The sequence below is a fragment of the Mus caroli genome, unplaced genomic scaffold (genome assembly GCF_978045245.1).
Source record: "Mus caroli unplaced genomic scaffold, Mus_caroli_1 scaffold_2, whole genome shotgun sequence".
In the NCBI taxonomy this organism is placed as follows: Eukaryota; Metazoa; Chordata; class Mammalia; order Rodentia; family Muridae; genus Mus; species Mus caroli.
In genome coordinates this window covers 120,839,703-120,858,332 of record NW_028227257.1, presented here as the reverse complement: position 1 = coordinate 120,858,332, position 18,630 = coordinate 120,839,703, and the positions used below count along the sequence as shown (strand labels likewise).

General features: G+C 45.6%; 2 protein-coding genes across 10 annotated transcripts in view; one reads left to right on the top strand and one right to left on the bottom strand.

Annotated features, from left to right (window-relative positions):
- The window catches only part of Tanc1 (tetratricopeptide repeat, ankyrin repeat and coiled-coil containing 1), a 237,244-nt gene extending 231,877 nt beyond the window's left edge, over positions 1 to 5,367 (top strand). For all 5 annotated transcript variants that reach the window (XM_021177913.3, XM_021177906.2, XM_085834887.1 and 2 more), the window contains 3 exons: positions 458 to 604; positions 1,621 to 1,721; positions 2,328 to 5,367. In XM_021177913.3, coding sequence (XP_021033572.1) covers positions 458 to 604; positions 1,621 to 1,721; positions 2,328 to 3,756 — 1,677 coding nt within the window. In that variant the 3' untranslated portion in view covers positions 3,757 to 5,367. The remainder of the gene's footprint in view (positions 1 to 457; positions 605 to 1,620; positions 1,722 to 2,327) is intronic.
- A 10,266-nt stretch (positions 5,368 to 15,633) lies between these two features.
- The window catches only part of Wdsub1 (WD repeat, sterile alpha motif and U-box domain containing 1), a 30,441-nt gene continuing 27,444 nt past the window's right edge, over positions 15,634 to 18,630 (bottom strand). For 3 of the 5 annotated variants that reach the window (XM_029474718.2, XM_029474716.2, XM_029474717.2), the window contains exon 11: positions 15,634 to 16,242. In XM_029474718.2, the coding sequence (XP_029330578.1) occupies positions 16,085 to 16,242 (158 nt within the window). In that variant the 3' untranslated portion in view covers positions 15,634 to 16,084. The remainder of the gene's footprint in view (positions 16,243 to 18,630) is intronic. The other 2 variants (XM_021155470.3, XM_029474719.2) reach the window with 1 other exon arrangement.

The window sequence follows — 18,630 nt, the reverse complement described above, 5'->3', positions numbered from 1 at the left end:
GGTGCTTCTAAAAGAAAAATTACTATTCTACGTCAAGCTGCAGGTTTATCCATGAGGTTCTGGCTGCCTTAGAAACTACAACATTTTTTTTTCCAATCCGGTGTCTATTATACTTGAAATTAAAATGTATTTCAGAGAAACATGGTTCTTGAAATAACAGTGAAATTAGATGTGAGAAGATAACTGGATGCAGAAGGTGGAGACAGTGATTTTTTTTGCAGTTCGCAAAAACCTTCTTGCTGAGCCATCTTTTTCCTTGCCGTGTGACAGCCTGTGAGGACGGTGCAGTCTGAGATCGTTCAGACTTCTCAGTGGCCTGGTTTCTACTAAGAGGATACCTTGCCATCCGGGTCCTTTTCATGCACTGTGAAGATTTTTACAGGGATGGCCTTCAGAATGGCGGTTCATCTTAGAGCCCCCTCGGAAAGAATAACTTTGTGTGATTTTTGATTCGTAGAAAGGGAAGATGAAGGAGGCAGCCCAGAGGTACCAGTATGCCTTGCGGAAGTTCCCTCGGGAAGGACTCGGAGAAGACATGAGGCCGTTCAATGAACTGAGAGTCTCCCTCTATCTCAATCTGTCGCGATGCCGAAGGAAAACAAACGTAAGCTGGGAGCTGTTGTCCGTCCCAGTTCTTTGGCAGTCGGTGAGGGCCAGACCCTCGACCCAGTCTTGTGACTGACTGAGGTGCTGTGGGGGCCTGCTGCTGTCAGGGACCTCTCATAGGTCACAGCCACTGTCCACCTCACCAGATGCTGATGGAAAGCACTTGGGTTGATAGAATGTGCGTAGGTTGAGTTTCCTTTGCTTTAGTAAAAGCAGCAAAGGCCGACTGTGTCCGGTCCCCGCCAGCTGGACGAGGACGCTCTCTCTCCACATTCAAGAAAAGTCCAAGACAAGTGTCCACACCGTTGACCTGTCTTGCGGTCCTTGGGTTTGCTGTAAAATACTCCCAGTTTATAACCAGTAGTGGTCAACTTGTACTTTGTTAGTAGCAGACATTTTGTAGTTCTTCCTACTAAAGTTTTGAACTTCGCCCCACTCCCTGTCCCACCCCCAGCTCCACCCCTACCCTTACCCACCCCTAGCCCCTCCCAGCCCCACTCCTAGCCCCACCCCCAGCCCCACTCCTAGCCCCACCCCCAGCCTGCTCCCAGCCCCACTCCTAGCCCCACCCCCAGCCTGCTCCCAGCCCCACCCCTAGCCCCACCCCCAGCCTGCTCCCAGCCCCACTCCTAGCCCCACCCCCAGCCTGCTCCCAGCCCCACTCCTAGCCCCACCCCCAGCCTGCTCCCAGCCCCACTCCTAGCCCCACCCCTAGCCCCTCCCAGCCCCACTCCTAGCCCCACCCCCAGCCTGCTCCCAGCCCCAGGGCCTTCTGTGTGCAGCTGTGCTGCTTTCTCCTGAGCCATAATTGCTGCTTCTGTACTGGATGCTTAAGGATAGTCATAAGCTCTGATTATGTATCTTAAACAAGTGTGGGGGAGTCGGGTAAGGGAATGTGCCTGCCCTGCCCCCAGGACCCTGCAGGGTGCCCATGCTCTGCTACCCTTAGGGCAGAGCTCTTAAAGGACAGCCCTTTCTCTCAGTGCTGCTTCTGACTTTAACTGTTGCTACCAGGACTTTGGCTTGGCAGAAGAATTTGCTTCAAAGGCTCTGGAATTGAAACCCAAATCCTACGAAGCCTTTTATGCCCGGGCGAGAGCAAAAAGGAACAGCAGGTACGGTCTGGGGTCATCCACGTGACTACTGGGGCATTTCTCTGGGAGGTCAAACCTGCTAGTTGAGTTTGAGGGTGTTGTTTCCCTTCATCAGAGTTATTATATACACTTCTCATTCCTTTCAGTAAAAACCAGTGGCTTCCAAGAGGCATGGCTGTGGGTGTTACTTTTAGCGGCTAACCTTCATTTTCTTGACATTCTGGTATCTTGCCCACTGTACCAGAACACCCGCTGAGCTATTGTCTCATATGAGACAGACAAAGCGGGGTGACAGAGGAGCAGAAGAGGTTGTCTGAACTTTGAGTTAGAAAGGGACAAGAGGAGGGCCAGAGAGGGCCTCAAGCAGAAACCAGTGCTTAGAGGGACAGGATTCTGGCACCCTCTGCCCTGGTGTCTTTATAGATAGATCAGAGGCCCAGAGTCACCAAGCCCTGGGTTAGAGTACAGCACTGTTCTGTTGGCTCAGCAACTCGGGGCCAACCAGGACTTACCCAGCAAGTCCCTGGACCTCCCCCCTTTCCCTTTGAGGACAGCTAGCTTAAGGACAGTGCACCCAGAGCCTGCTCAGATGTGTCCTCTAATCTTATCTTATACTTTCATATGAAGGCAGTTCCTGGCAGCTCTGGCTGACCTGCAAGAGGCTGTGAAACTCTGTCCCAACAATCAGGAAATCAAGAGGCTCCTGGCCCGTGTTGAAGAAGAGTGCAAGCAACTCCAGAGGAACCAGCAGCAAAAGCAGCAGGGTCCCCCGCCAGCTCCAGCCAATGACTCAGATAATGAAGAGGATGCACCAGCCTCTAGTTTAAAGGACCACTTCCCCATTGAGGAGGCGGAAGAGGAAGACACCTCTTCACAGGAGGAGTCCATTTCCCCGACTCCCAGATCCCAGCCACCACCGTCTGTCCCTTCCCCATATATCCGCAACCTTCAAGAGGGATTACAGTCCAAAGGCAGGTCAGCATCCCCACAGAGCAGGGCAGGAATCAGCAAGTCCCTGAGAGAGACTGTAGCTCAGTCAGGCTTGGTTATGCAGCCTACCAAACAGGCACAGATAGTGAAGACCAACCAACATCTGGGTTCCGGGCAATCTAGCATAAGAAACAGTAGCACAAAAATACAAGTCTCTTCTCAGAACCCTCCCCCGAGTCCGATGCCGGGTAGAGTATCTGCAGCCCCTGCCATGAGCAGAAACCAGCATTTAGAGGGAACGGGTCCCTTCACTGCAGGAACTGGTTGTGGCCACTTCGGGGATCGACTGGGCCCCAGCCAGAGCCTCCAGCTGCAGCGCAGTGAGAGCGGCACAGCGTATCCTCTACCGAGCAAAGTCAAAGCTGCCGAGAGGCTCCTGGCTCATGCCTCGGTGGCTGTGGACATGGCTCCTCCAAACCAGGGCGGACCAGTGAGCTGTAGCGATGTGCGGCACCCGGCTTCCCTCTCTAGCTCAGGCTCCTCTGGCTCTCCGTCGAGCAGCATAAAGATGTCAAGTTCCACCAGTAGTTTGACTTCAAGCAGTAGCGTTTCAGACGGATTCAAGGTCCAAGGACCAGACTCTCGGATCAGAGACAAAGGTACAACCCAAGTGCAGGGCGGCACTGCGGAACACAGGCCCCGCAACACTCCATTCATGGGCATCATGGACAAGACCGCCAGGTTCCAGCAGCAAAACAATCCTCCGAACCGCTCCTGGCACTGCCCAGTGGCAGAGGGACTACTGACAAACACAGCCACTGCAGCTGGCCTGCAGTCTAACTCTGAGAAACCCACTCTCAAGCCAGGAGGATACTGTAGCCAAGCCAAACCGTGTTCAGTTCCTCCCCTGAGCATGGGTGTCCACAATGGGGCTCAGGTGAAGGAGCTAGAAGAGAACAAGTGCCAAATCCCAGCCCTCTGTCAAGATAACAGGATAACTAAGGGGGTTCCTCATCTCTACCCAGAGGGCGTCTCTAAGCAACCACTTCATGTCAGTACAGAAGCCCACAGGAGCCACCTCACTTCAGCAAAACCAAAGCGATCGTTCATAGAGTCCAATGTGTGAGCCTTAAGCAATCCCTGTGTAGAATCTGGAGGCAGTCTGTTGGCTCGTGGTAATAAATAATGTTTCTTTTTCTTTTCATAATAAAAATTACATGTTAGCCATATTTTCCACCTCTTGGGTGGATCTGATGCCATTGACATATTAAAACTGTAGGATAAAACTATAATTAGTAGCTAGAAATCAGCCATAAACAGAAGTACTAAACAGCATTGAACACTGTTGTCAGCTTATATCTGGCGATTTAAAGGCTGCCAAGAAGACATCAACTGATGCCGTTCTCCTAGGAGATTATTTGGTTTGCTCTGTGTATAAGCACATGTACTTAGAGAAGAAAAAAATCCACTGGTAAAAGTTTTTAACTCCTGACATAATATCTGGAAAATTCTGGAAAAGATGGGGAGGGAGGGTGTTTGAGTTACAGATCCCTTAAGTCAAACCTGTCCTTACATATGTGTAAAAAATCGCAACCTGAGTGATTTCTAGCTGAATATAAATGTGACTTTTATCTGCAAAATACAAGCACAGCCAAGTATCTTGTTGGTTCCTGAGAGAATCAAACACCTACTTCCATGATATGGTCATTTGTAGAGTATTTTTATAGCCCCCTTTTTGGAACTATACTTACGTTTCACCGTGTTGCTGATAAGAAGAGAACAGGCTAGCTCGAATTTTGATTGGTGTCCAGGTCAGAGTTGTGCAAAAGTACCAAGAGAAGCACTCTTAGTGACGGCGACAAATTAGCTCTAACTGGTTCCGAAAGTGTTCTGGACAGTGACGGTCCCCAAAACAAGCCTCTAATGTCCTCTAGGGAAAGTGTTCAGACAGGACCCTTGAGGTCTGGGTGGCGGTTTTGATTTCCTTACGCAGCCCGTTATTTCCTAGTCATGTGTCATATATATATATAAATAGCTAGCCTGTTTTATTCAGGCTTGTAAATAACTCGAAGGAAGTTAACCTAAAGGCAAACAACAGAGCCCGCCATCTCTCTGCATCTCTCTCTGCATCTCTGCATCTCTCTGTACACTCCATCATGCTGGTTGCCGCACTGAACGATGCGTTATCACGGCTTGTAACAGTATACCCGCAATGGCACTTTATCTCCTGTGTATGGACACCTCTGAGGTGCTACTTAAATCCAAGTGACATATTTTTTCACCTGTAAAGATAAGGTACAGGGATGAACCTTGGCTTAAGGTATTTTTATATGAAAATGGTGTTATTGGAAGATGTTCAAATGCTGGTTTGAGAGAGGTGGGGGAAGTATTTTATATGTTGAGATGTGAAATGTATTTTCTAGAATCGGGGAGAAGGAAGTTCTATATTTGCAGAATGTTTTAAACGTGAGTACCCGCGATGCTCCTATGAACATCATTAAGGTTTTGTACGAAAAGGAACCTTGCCGCGTCTTTTGGTGTGTCTGTTCCTGTGTGCAGAGTGCTTTGTACAAACAGCTAGGCCGTTTTTATAAGCTCTCTCTGAGTTCTGCTCCAGTTACTATGGCTTATTTATTGTTTCCCTTAATATTTGTGACAGTCTTACTCTTTCGTTATGTAGTTTGTTTCTGCACAACTACTGTACTTTTTCCACATGGAATAAAAACCATTACTCCAAGTGGGTTGGCATTCATTGCTCAGCGGGTAAGCAGGCAGGGACACCTCTCGTGGCTCTCTGCCTCGATTTGTCACCCTAAAGAGTAAAAAGCACTTTGAATACACCAACAGCATGGATTTTATTTTAATTTCAGAATAAGGTGGGAGCTTCTAGAAATTCCAAAGTACTCTAGTCTCATGATCTTTTTGCCTTAAATAGGAAAAATGCATGGGACGAGCAGTGCGGACTAATGGGTCTCGCTGGTCACAGATACCTGTACCCTGTAACCGCCAGTGCACCGTGCCCTCTCAGGACAGCTGCGTCTTCCAGCACATTTGCAGTGTCTTCCCATTGAAACTGTCCTTATGACCACAGATTTGTCTCAAACTGCGTAAGAATAGAGATTGTTTTGGTTGTATCATGATAAAATTCTTACTTGAAGTATTTTATATTTATATATTTTTTCATTTAAAAGATTTAGAAACTTCCCAAATGCATACTGTATTCACCCTGTCTCCATGGTTTCCTGTCGTCCATCCAAGGTCTCCTCCTACATGCAGCTCAAACTCATGACCCTTCAGGTATTGTCACGCTCTCACGTGCACGCGCACGTACACGCACCCCTAACCTGCTGAATCCAGTTACCATTGCTCAGATGTAATGCTTTTAGGGCATTACATGGGGAGCTGGCCCCTGGAGAAGATGAATTCTTCCTCTCAGCAGCCATTAATTGCCTATAGCTCTTTGTCCAGAAGAGGAGATCCTGTGAGATCTCCCTCATCATTCTTGACACATTTCTGGGTTTTTCTTTTCAAGTGCTTTTTAAAAACAATTTTTTTGAGAATTCCATACTTGCATATATGACCGCTCTTCCAGTTTCTCTCCAGCTCCCTGCATCCCTGTCAATGGCATGCCATCGGAACTTCATGGTTTGTTTTTACTAACCTACTAAGCGCAGTTAGTGCGCTGTGTGGGTGTGGGGCTCTCCGTGGAGCAAGGGACCCTACCACTGCAAACACCTTCTGGAAGATTCTCTCTCCCTTGGCTGCTGTCACCTGCCAGGAGAGGGCAACTTGGAATCTGAAGCTCAATACTAATTTAGGTTACTGTTTTGTTGGTGATGTTGCTTACAAACCTAAGCATCTCCAGTCCTCCACACTATTTTAAAGATAAAACACAAGAATGGGCCAGGAGGGCCAAAATAGGGCTGACTACTACCACGTCTTGACTATCCTGTTCAGTGAGCAGCCAGTGTGTGAGGAGAGGCAGCGTTACAGTTGCTGTTCTGATTTAGTTTGGGGTTCATTCAGGTCGACGTCAGGACAGTCCCAAGGTCCCCAGAGGACTCTCCTCACCACAGGCACCCTAGCACACCCAGGATCTTGGGATTACTTTTGAGTGGAATGCAACATCTGTTCCAAAACAACCCAGAGGGGCTTGTGCCAGCAGGAGAGAGAGAGAGAGAGAGAGAGAGAGAGAGAGAGAGAGAGAGAGAGAGGCTTTTAATGGTGACTCTCTTATATTAAAATGTTAGAAATAACAATTTCTCTCTAGATTGCAATGTGAAGCCCCACTCTATAGAACCCATTTTTTCCTGTTTTGCTCACAATGAAACGGTAGATCATATAGAATAAGACATATGACCTTCTATAATAGTAGATGGAGGAAGGGCTCTGCCCGGAAAACAAAGGAATACAGTTCAGCATCCGTCCAGAGGCTCACAAGGCAGTGGTTACAAAGAAAGGACGCTGCTTTGGCAGCTAGAGTTGGCAGTTTTCTGTAATGGAATCTACTCACTGTGTGTTCATGAAATAGGAGAAAGTAAACGGTGTGTTTACATCATTTATCCCTGATTTCTTTTTGTTTTCTTTGTTGTTTGGGGGGCTGGGTTTCTCTTTGAGGTCCTAGCTGTCCTGGAACTCACTCTATAGACCAAACTGGCCTTGAAGTTAGAGATCCCCTTGCCTCTGCTATCCAATGGGAATAAATGTGTGTACCACCACCACCCTTCCTTTCTTCCTTTCTTTTCTTTCTTTCTTTTTTTCTCTTCTTTCTTTTTTTAAATTTCTAAGCAGTATTTTATTTATGCACAGCAGACTGGGACAATCTTGTGATTAAATGTCCATAATGCTTTTCATTTAGAAAATGCTTTTAAGGTGTGTTTATTTCTGTGAGGATTTTGTCTGTCTGAAATAAGTCTGTTTGCTTTGTGTGCTCCTGGTGCTTGTGGAGGCCAGAAGAGGGCCCTGGATTCCCAGGACCTGTCGCGGCAGCGCTGTAAACCTGTGTGGACTCTGTAAACTGAACCCTAGCCATAAGGAAGAACAGCCAGTGCTCCTAACTGCCGACCCCTTCTCCAGCCCCTCATTCACAAGATTTTCTAATTTCTTATTTTCTGTGGTGCTACGTGAATGATAGAGCAGTTCTCACTGGGCCATCCCACAGGCCTTTTCAACATTCATTCAGTTACCAGTTTGTATGTTCACCCATACATTCACGTTGTTTGAGACAAGGTCTATTTATTTACAGCCCAGACATTTCCCCCCATAGGGTCTCTCCCAATCCCCCTCTCCTCTGAGACCCTCCCCCTCCCCCCACTCCACACCCCCACACACACACCCCCCAAGTCTCTTCAGGAATAAGCATAACCTCTCCTACTGAGGCCAGACAAAGCAGTCCGGTTAGGGAATGGATTCCACAGACAGCTTTGGAGACTAAGCTGCTTGTTTGCTACGTATGTTCCAGCAGCCTTGGTCCAGCCTGCTATGCTGTTTGGTTGGTGGCTCAGTCTCTAAGAGCTCCCAGGGGCCCAGGTTAGTTGACTTTGTTGGTCCTCCTCTGGACTTTCAATTCTTCCCCTAACTCTTTCAGAAGAGTCCCTGACGTCTGTCCAATGTTTGGCTGTGGGCATCTGCATCTGTTTCAGTCAGCTGCTGGGTAGAGCCTCTCAGAGGGCAGCTATATTAGGCGCTTGTCTATAAGCATAACAGTATCCTTAACAGTGTCAGGGGTTGGTGCTTGCCTATGGGATGGGTCTCAAGTTGGCCCAGTTACTGGTTAGCCAATCTCTGTTCTTTGTCCCTGCATTTCTTTTAGCCAGGACAAATTTGGGGTTGAAAGTTTTATCGGTGGGTTGGTTGGTGTCATTATCCCTTACTGGGGGGGAGGGGGTCCTGCCTAGCTACAAGAGCCTTTTCAGGTTCTATATCCCCACTGTTAGGCATCTCAGCTAAAGTCACATGCATTAACTCCCGGGAGACCCCCACCCCCAACCCAGGTCTCTGGGACTTCCTAGATATCCCCCCACCCGCAGCTGCTGATTTCCATTCTCCTGGCTTTCTGGCCTTCTGTTCCTCTCTACACTTGTACCTGACACTCCCCCCACCACATCCCCAGTCCTCTCTCCCACCTAGTTCCCACCCTCCATCTGCCTCCTATGACTATTCCCCCTTCTAAGTGAGATTCAAGCCCCTTGGCCTTTCTTGTTTAGCTTCTTTGAGTCTGTGGGGTGTATCATGGGTATCTTGTACTTTTGGGCTAGTACCCATTTAATCAGTGAGTACATACCATGCATGTGTTTTGGGGTCTAGGTTACCTCAACTCAGGATGATATTTTTTAGTTTCATCCATTTGCCTGAAAATTTTATGATGTTCTTGTTTTTAATAGCTGAATAGTATTCCATTGTGTAAATGAGCCACCTTTTCTGTATCCATTCTTCAGTTGAAGGACATCTGGGTTGTTTCTAGTTTCTGGCTATTAAGATTAAAGCTGTTATGAACATAGTGGCGCACACATGTCCTTGTAGTATAGTAGAGTATCTTTTGGGTATATGCTCAGGATCAGTATCAGCAGTGCAGGCTGCTCTGAGATGCTTGGAATAGACAGGCTAGGAGCAAATACATGAGGACATGCCCACCCCTCAGTCACTGAGCCACTGAGCACTACGTTATAGGCAGCACCCGTAACAGGTTCTTTCATGAGTACAGAATGGGCATGCATTCAGAGCTAGTCTGCAACTCACACTGTGGCCCACGCTGGCTTCCAACTAGTGATACTGTACCCTTAACATGATCAGGCCTGAATCACAACCAAGGTCTGAAATATCTGCATTGGATACGATGAGCAGGGACTGCCCAGTGGTGGTGGCACCCACTTTTAATCACACTCAGGAGGAAGAGGCAGATGGATCTCTGTGAGTTCAGCCTGGTCTACAGAGTGAGTTCCAAGATAGCCAAACCCTGCCCCCCCCCCAAAAAAAAAACAAACAAAAAATTAGGGCTGGTGAGATGGCTCTGGTTGAGAACACTGGCTGCTCTTCCAGAGGTCCCAGGTTCAATTCCCAGCAGCCACTTAGCAGCTCACAATTGTCTGTAACTCCGATTCCAGGAGATCTGGCACCCTCACACAGACACATATGTAGGCAAAACACCAGTGCACATTAAAAAAAAAAAAAGGCAAGCAGGGATTCTATGTGTGTCACCTTAAACTGCATGTCATCCCTGCAGGTTGCTTGTGGGTAGATTCAGTGGTGTTTCCATGGGGTGACAACCTCCAGGGGGTCTGGCAGCAATTCTCCATGGTCTTCTCTAATGTTTTTTGTTTGCTTGCTTGATTATTTGTGTGTTTTGTTTTATTAGAGACAGGCTATCACATGTCCTAAGCTAGCCTTTAACAGGTTTTGTAGCTCAAGGTGACCTCAAGATCCTCCTCCTGCCTTGCTCTCCAAAATGCAGAGTTGCAGAAAGGTGCCACCGTGACTCACCTGTGCTGAGGAAGTCTTTTTTTTTTTTAATTTTTAATATTTTTATTACATATTTTCCTCAATTACATTTCCAATGCTATCCCAAAAGTCCCCCATAGCGCCCCCCACTTCCCTACCCACCCATTCCCATTCTTTTGGCCCTGGCATTCCCCTATATTGGGGCATATAAAGTTTGCAAGTCCAATGGGCCTCTCTTTCCATTGATGGCCGACTAGGCCATCTTTCGATACATATGCAGCTAGAGACAAGAGCTCCGGGGTTCTGGTTAGTACATCATGTTGTTCCAACAATAGGGTTGCAGATCCCTTTAGCTCCTTGGGTACTTTCTCTAGCTTCTCCATTGGGAGCCCTGTGATACATCCAATAGCTGACTGTGAACATCCACTCCTGTGTTTGCTAGGCCCCGGCATCGTCTCACAAGAGACAGCTATATTTGGGTCCTTTCAGCAAAATCTTGCTAGTGTATGCAATGGTGTCAGCGTTTAGAAGCTGATTATGGGACGGATCCCTGGATACAGCAGTCTCTAAATGGTCCATCCTTTCATCACAGCTACGAACTTTGTCTCTGTAACTCCTTCCCTGGGTGTTTTGTTCCCAATTCTAAGAAGGTGCACAGTGTCCATACTTTGGTCTTCATTCTTCTTGGGTTTCATGCGTTTAGCAAATTGTATCTTATATCTTGGGTATCCTAAGTTTTGGGCTAATATCCACTTATCAGTGAATACATATTGTGTGAGTTCTTTTGTGATTGTGTTACTTCACTCAAGATGATACCCTCCAGGTCCATCCATTTGGCTAGGAATTTCATAAATTCATTCTTTTTAATAGCTGAGTAGTACTCCATTGTGTAAATGTACCATAATTTCTGTATCCATTCCTCTGTTGAGGGACATCTGGGTTCTTTCCAGCTTCTGGCTATTATAAATAGGGCTGCTATGAACATAGTGGAGCATGTGTCCTTTTTACCGGTTGGGACATCTTCTGGATATATGCCCAGGAGAGGTATTGCTGGATCCTCCGGTAGTACTATGTCCAATTTTCTGAGGAACCGCCAGACTGATTTCCAGAGTGGTTGTACAAGCTTGCAATCCCACCAACAATGGAGGAGTGTTCCTCTTTCTCCACATCCTCGCCAGCATCTGCTGTCACCTGAATTTTTGATCTTAGCCATTCTGACTGGTGTGAGATGGAATCTCAGGGTTGTTTTGATTTGCATTTCCCTGATAATTAAGGATGTTGAACATTTTTTCAGGTGCTTCTCTGCCATTCGGTATTCCTCAGGTGAGAATTCTTTGTTCAGTTCTGAGCCCCATTTTTTAATGGGGTTATTTGACTTTCTGGAGTCCACCTTCTTGAGTTCTTTATATATATTGGATATTAGTCCCTTATCTGATTTAGGATAGGTGAAGATCCTTTCCCAATCTGTTGGTGGTTTTTTTGTCTTATTGATGGTGTCTTTAGCCTTGCAGAAGCTTTGTAGTTTCATGAGGTCCCACTTGTCAATTCTCGATCTTACAGCACAAGCCATTACTGTTCTATTCAGGAATTTTTCCCCTGTGCCCATATCTTCAAGGCTTTTCCCCACTTTCTCCTCTATAAGTTTCAGTGTCTCTGGTTTTATGTGAAGTTCCTTGATCCACTTAGACTTGACCTTAGTACAAGGAGATAGGAATGGATCGATTCGCATTCTTCTACATGTTAACAACCAGTTGTGCCAGCACCATTTGTTGAAAATGCTGTCTTTCTTCCACTGGATGTTTTTAGCTCCCTTGTCGAAGATCAAGTGACCATAGGTGTGTGGGTTCATTTCTGGGTCTTCAATTCTATTCCATTGGTCTATTTGTCTGTCACTATACCAGTACCATGCAGTTTTTATCACAATTGCTCTGTAGTAGAGCTTTAGGTCCCGCATGGTGATTCCACCAGAGGTTCTTTTATCCTTGAGAAGAGTTTTTGCTATCCTAGGTTTTTTGTTATTCCAGATGAATTTGCAGAAGACATCCAAAACACCATCAGATCCTTCTACCAAAGGCTATACTCAACAAAACTGGAGAACCTGGATGAAATGGAGAAGTTCCTAGACAGATACCAGGTACCAAAGTTGAATCAAGATCAGGTTAATGATCTAAACAGCCCTATATCCCCCAAAGAAATAGAAGCAGTCATTAATAGTCTCCCAACTAAAAAAAGCCCAGGACCAGATGGGTTTAGTGCAGAGTTCTATCAGACCTTCAAAGAAGATCTAATCCCAGTTCTTCACAAACTATTCCACAAAATAGAAACAGAAGGTACTCTACCCAACTCATTCTATGAAGCCACAATTACTCTGATACCTAAACCACAAAAAGATCCAACAAAGATAGAAAACTTCAGACCAATATCCCTTATGAATATTGATGCAAAAATCCTCAATAAAGTTCTTGCTAACCGAATCCAAGAACACATCAAAACAATCATCCATCCTGACCAAGTAGGTTTCATCCCAGGGATGCAGGGATGGTTCAATATACGGAAATCCATCAATGTAATCCAGTATATAAACAAACTCAAAGACAAAAACCACATGGTCATCTCGTTAGATGCAGAAAAAGCATTTGACAAGATCCAACACCCATTCATGATAAAAGTCTTGGAAAGATCAGGAATTCAAGGCCCATACCTAAACATGATAAAAGCAATCTACAGCAAACCAGTAGCCAACATCAAAGTAAATGGTGAGAAGCTTGAAGCAATCCCTCTAAAATCAGGGACTAGACAAGGCTGTCCACTTTCTCCATACCTATTCAACATTGTACTTGAAGTCCTAGCCAGAGCAATTCGACAACAAAAGGAGATCAAAGGGATACAAATTGGAAAAGATGAAGTCAAAATATCACTTTTTGCAGATGATATGATAGTATATATAAGTGACCCTAAAAATTCCACCAGAGAACTCCTAAGCCTGATAAACAGCTTCGGTGAAGTAGCTGGATATAAAATTAACTCAAACAAATCAATGGCCTTTCTCTACACAAAGAATAAACAGGCTGAGAAAGAAATTAGGGAAACAACACCCTTCTCAATAGTCACAAATAATATAAAATATCTTGGCGTGACTCTAACTAAGGAAGTGAAAGATCTGTATAATAAAAACTTCAAGTCTCTGAAGAAAGAAATTCTAGAAGATCTCAGAAGATGGAAAGATCTCCCATGCTCATGGATTGGCAGGATCAACATTGTAAAAATGGCTATCTTGCCAAAAGCAATCTACAGATTCAATGCAATCCCCATCAAAATTCCAAATCAATGCTTCAACGAATTAGAAAGTGCAATCTGCAAATTCAGCTGAGGAAGTCTTAACCTCTGGAGTCAAACACACCTTTCTAAAGCTGGCTCCCAGACTTCTCAGATTCCTGATTCTCCACCCATAACATCTATATAGTGTCCCAAACCAACCTTCTCTCCAGTTCAGGGGATACATTTGTTCTGACTTTCTAATGCACCAGGACACTTACACAAATGTAAAATGAAACAGAATACAATCATTTTTGTTTGTTTTTGAAAAGGTGGTCCCAATGTAATCCTGGAGCTCACTGTATAGACCAGGCTAGCCTCAGCTCACAGAGATTTACCTGTCACTGCAGGGACATGGGCCTGTGCCACCACACTGGGGTAAAGTGATACCTTCAAACATTATCTCTAAAAGCCAGAAATATTATTCTGAAAAAAAGGAAAGAGTTTGATTAGCGCAGCCAGAGATGGCAGTAATTAGGAGGCTGGGGTCAGGGCTTCATGATACATTTGTAAAATTCCAGGATTCAGGAGACAGAAGCAGGAGAATTGCAAATTCCAGCCAACCCAAGCCACATAGCCAGTACAAGGCCAATTGCAACTGAGCAAAAACCTGGCTCAAGAAAACAGAACCATAAATTAACAAACAAAAACCATTTGAGATAAAGGCAAAGCTACCTTTAGAGAAAGAAAGCAATCTCTCTCAAGGTGAAGATTATGTTTCCAAGTTTACTGTGCCTTAGAGAGCTATAAAACAAAAACTGTCCCTCTTGCCCCAGGATGATAACTTTCTGTAATACTATTCTTGTAATCGCCTGGTCTTGTACAAACCGTGCGTTTTCCCTTCTGTAAACAAGCTTGCTTGCCCAACTACATGTAGGCAGGATGTGTGCATGACTGCACATAGGTGGGATGTGTATGTGACTACATGTATGTAGAAAGGACATCAGCACGTGTGTTTGCCCTTGATTACACACATGCCTTGTAAATTTTGCCTCTATAAACCCTCGATTAATGTAGTTTGGTGCTGCGTCTTGAAAGTGCTTTCTGGTGCCAGTTTTGTTTCAGGTCTGGGGTCATTTAGATATTCACCAGTAAGACCATGAAGACATTTAAATAAATAAAAGAGGCTTTATTAAATCCTGGCCAGATCCATACCCAGGATTTCCAGCGTATGGCTGCATGGCTAGCTGGCTTTTTCTTTTCCTTTCTTTTCCTTTCTTTCCTTCCCTTCTTTCTTTCTTTTTAAAATTTAATTAGGTATTTTATTTATATTTCAAATGTCCCCTTTCCTGGTTTCCCCTCTGAAAACCCCATCCCATCCCCTTTCCCCCTGCTCACCAACCCACCCACTCCCGCTTCCCTCACCCTGGCTTTTCTCTAAACTGGGGCATTGAGCCTTCACAGGACCAAGGGCCTCTCCTCCCATTGATGACCAACTAGGCCATCCTCTGCTACAATGCAGCAGGAGCCATGGGTCCCTCCATGTGTTTTCTTTGGGTGGTGGTTTAGTCCCTGGGAGCTCAGGAGGTAATGGTTAGTTCATATTGTTGTTCCTCCTACGGGGCTGCAAACCCCTTCACCTCCTTGGGTCCCTTCTCTAGCTCCTCCATTGAGGGGACCCTATGTTCAATCCAATGGTTGATTTCTTAATTTTAATCTTGGACACTTCTCTAGTGTTTGGGGACTTAAAAAGATAAAGGCCAAAGACAGTGTTCTACTCCCTGCCCCGGCGGTCTTGTCCAGCTGACGATGGCTCTGCTCTGGGGAACAGCTTTAGCTGTCATCTGAATGGTCAGTATGGGTAGCCTTCCTGAAGCTCAGTTCCTGTGTGGTAAGTGGAGATGCAGTGCTGGCGGTGTAGTAGGTACCAGGCTAACTCCTGGGCATAGCCAAGCCCAGTGTGTGAGAATGTAAGCACTCTCGAGGTTTAAAAGGAACTAGCTCGCCATTTCTTATAGTTCAGCAAAGTTAACAGGACCGTCTGACCTAGCCCACTCTGAGGTTGGACAATGGAGAAAATCCTTACGCTATAAAAAATTTAGAATACAACAAAATGGCTAGTCAACCTGCCTGGAGGGAGGTGTTTTTCAATTTATTAAACAGTTTACAATGATACTGTCAAAAGTTCTTTTATAAAGGTAACTGAGAATTATGGAATGACTGCTTTCCAAGCTGGCAACGCCCACAGAGTCTAGTCTATTCCAGGGTACAGATGCTACAGAATGGCCTACGCCCAGTAAGAACACACTTAGGCACTGCAATTTAAAGTCATAATGAAGTTTTATTTCTACATATTTTCTCATTATTGCAAAAAAATATTTTCACCTTTACAGAAACATCAATGACAATAGATATATAAATCTGTGTTTTAAAGATAATTGACCTTTTTTTTTTTGGTTTTGGGTTTTTTGAGACAGGGTTTCTCTGTGTAGCCTTGGCCTTCCTGAGACTCGCCCTATAAACTGGGCTGTTCTGGAACTCCTGATTCTGGAGATCCACCTGCCTCTGCCTCTGCCTCTGCCTCCTGAGTGCTGGGATTAAAGGTGGGCACCACCACTGCCCTGCTCATAATTTATAGTTTTTAAAAGTAACTAAATTTAACATTTGTCTTTTCCTTTTATTTTGCTTTCGTGATGGCTGCTTAGCATTTCGAATCATTTGCAGGGCATCACTGCAAGTGGATCCAATGCCTGTCAATGCGTTCACTTCTCATGCGTCTCCAGCCATCGGTTGATGGCCATCTTCAGTGTCCTGTTTGGGGTCAGTACCAGTGAAGGGAGAGCCAAATTTGTCATGGGGCTCGTGCGCTTCTTCTTGTGGATCCAGCTTTCCATTGCTTCTCTCTCGTAGGAGTAGCCATCTGCAAAAGGGACATGGCTTCGGTCAGGTGAAGAGCAGGGATCAGGATGAGTGAGCCGAACTGTACTCAGGCCAGCTGCCTGTTGTGAGTTCAATGGTCATCTCTCTTTGCCTGTACCGTGTCCTAAATACTCCAGCCACAGCAGCTGGCCCGTAGCCCTGAAGGCATGCTAAGCCCGGACCGTGCTCTGTGAAGTGTCAGTCCAGAACAGTACCACCACATACTTACCTTGTTCCCCTGAAGCACAGCGGCTGAGACCAGAACCCTGTTGCAATTCAGACACTGTGGTTGAAAAGGGGGCTAGCAGGTTGTGAAGATTTTGTGAAATTTTGGTGGAAATGAGAGGAGAAAAGAGCCTTAGGAATAACTCGGCAAGACCCTTCAATGTATCAAACGGCACAAGAAAGACGGCAGGAAGAGATGTGGCACCTAAGAACTAAAGCACCGTCATTTTTTATGCCACACTGTGCTGAGTTGTTTGCCTTCACACATGTGAAGTCTGGGGTCTCTGAAGGTGGGCAAAGGGGCCCAGCCCTCAGGAGGGGAGGCCAGTCAGGGTACCTGTGACCTTGGAGTTTCTGTGCTGGTGCCTTCGCTGCTAAGCTTGTGCTGTTCTTACTCAGGCTGATGGCTTGTTTCTCTCTGTGCTAAATGCACACCTGCACCTGCTGCATCTCATGCCGGGGCCTTGGCATCCCCTGCCTGCTCATGCATGCGTTACAAGCCGTGTGCCGTGGTGTGCGCTTCAGCTGTGGTTCCACTTGTGTCCCCTCTTAACACTGTATGGCTAGTGGCATTCTGCGATAGAGCTGTGCATCTGATGGATCTCTTCTCCTATTGACAGAAGCAAATCTGGACTGTTTCCAGTTCTGGGCATTCTCACTGCTGCGGTCTGTGCCCAGCTCCCCTTGCGAACCTGGGCACACACCAAAGATCTACGTTGTACGTTTTGGGGGAAATGCCTAGTTTGTTTTAACAACAGCCAGACTTTTCTGTCCTGTTTGTTTGTTTGTTGTTTGTTTTTTGAGACAGGGTTTCTCGGTGTAGCCCTGGCTGTCCTAGAATTCACTCTGTAGACCAGGCTGTCCTCCTGAAATTCAGAAATCTGCCTGCCTCTGCTTCCCAAGTGCCAGGATTAAAGGCATGCACCATCACTGCCCAGATATTTCCCAACTTTTTGATAATTCATTCTTTTCCCCAGCTTTTTGAGAGTAAGTCGTCAGTTAATACAATTGCCGTTTGGCTTTGACTTCCATTTCACTAGTGACCATGATACTGTACTGCTCTGTTGTAAAAAGGCTTATTCCAACTATTTCCTTTTTTTTCTCTTTTCCCTTGAAAGACATGATTTCACTTTGTAGCCCAGGCTAACCTCAAACTCATATCAATCCTCCTGCCTCTCCACTACTGTAATTACAGGCATGTGGCACCCTGTTGAGTTATAACAACAGTTTGAGCCAGAAAACCTCCATTTTATGGTTGAAACTGCATTTGCTGAGCTCTCTGTCCTTCCCACGACTGAAGACGACAAAGCATGTGCAGTTCAGCCTTACTCAGAGCCCTGCTGTTAGAGCCCTGGTGGCTAATTCCAGAGCTGGCAGGCCAGATGGATAAGTGTGTTAAGTGTATTTTAGCTGAGGTAAAGGATCTTTCAAAACTCCTGTCAACCACTGTGGTTGTGCCTATGCAGAATTAATATCTTGGATGCTGTGCATTCAGACAGAAACTTAAACTTTCTGTTTGCTCTGTTCCTCGTGTTCTTCTCCCTGCTACAGTTTTAGTCAGAGGTGTGACTAACTGTTACAGTGACTTCCCTTCCCAGGGTACAGAGCTGCTTCGTTATGGAAGCTGCTGTTGGCAACCATGATGACCATGCTCACAGAGAGGCAAGGTCTATGGTATTCAACAGTATTCTCTTTCTTTAAAAAAAAAAAATTATTTTCATTTTATGTGCACTGGTGTTTTGCCTGCACTTGTGTCTGGGTGAAGGTGTCAGATCTCAGAGTTACAGACAGTTGTAAGCTGTATGTAGGCACTGGGATTTGAACCCCAGTCCTCTGAAAAAGCAGTCAGTACTCTTTAATGGCTGAGCTATCTCTCCAGTGCACTTAGCAGTATTCTTATGTCTTCCTGAGATCTGGATTATGGGACCCTTGTTTTAGCTGTCCTGCTTTAGATTGCAGGTGGACTATGCTGTGAGCTTTTCTTTCTTTCTTTTATTTCTACGGATCACACATTCTTTCATTATAGAAATTGTTTCTAGGAATTTCTTTTGACCTGCTAGTTACCCTATTTTTTTTAAAAGAGGGCATTATAAGATAGGGTTCATTTGGAACCTATTTATAATATAAATAAGTTATAACCTAGCTAATAATCTTCTTTCTTTCT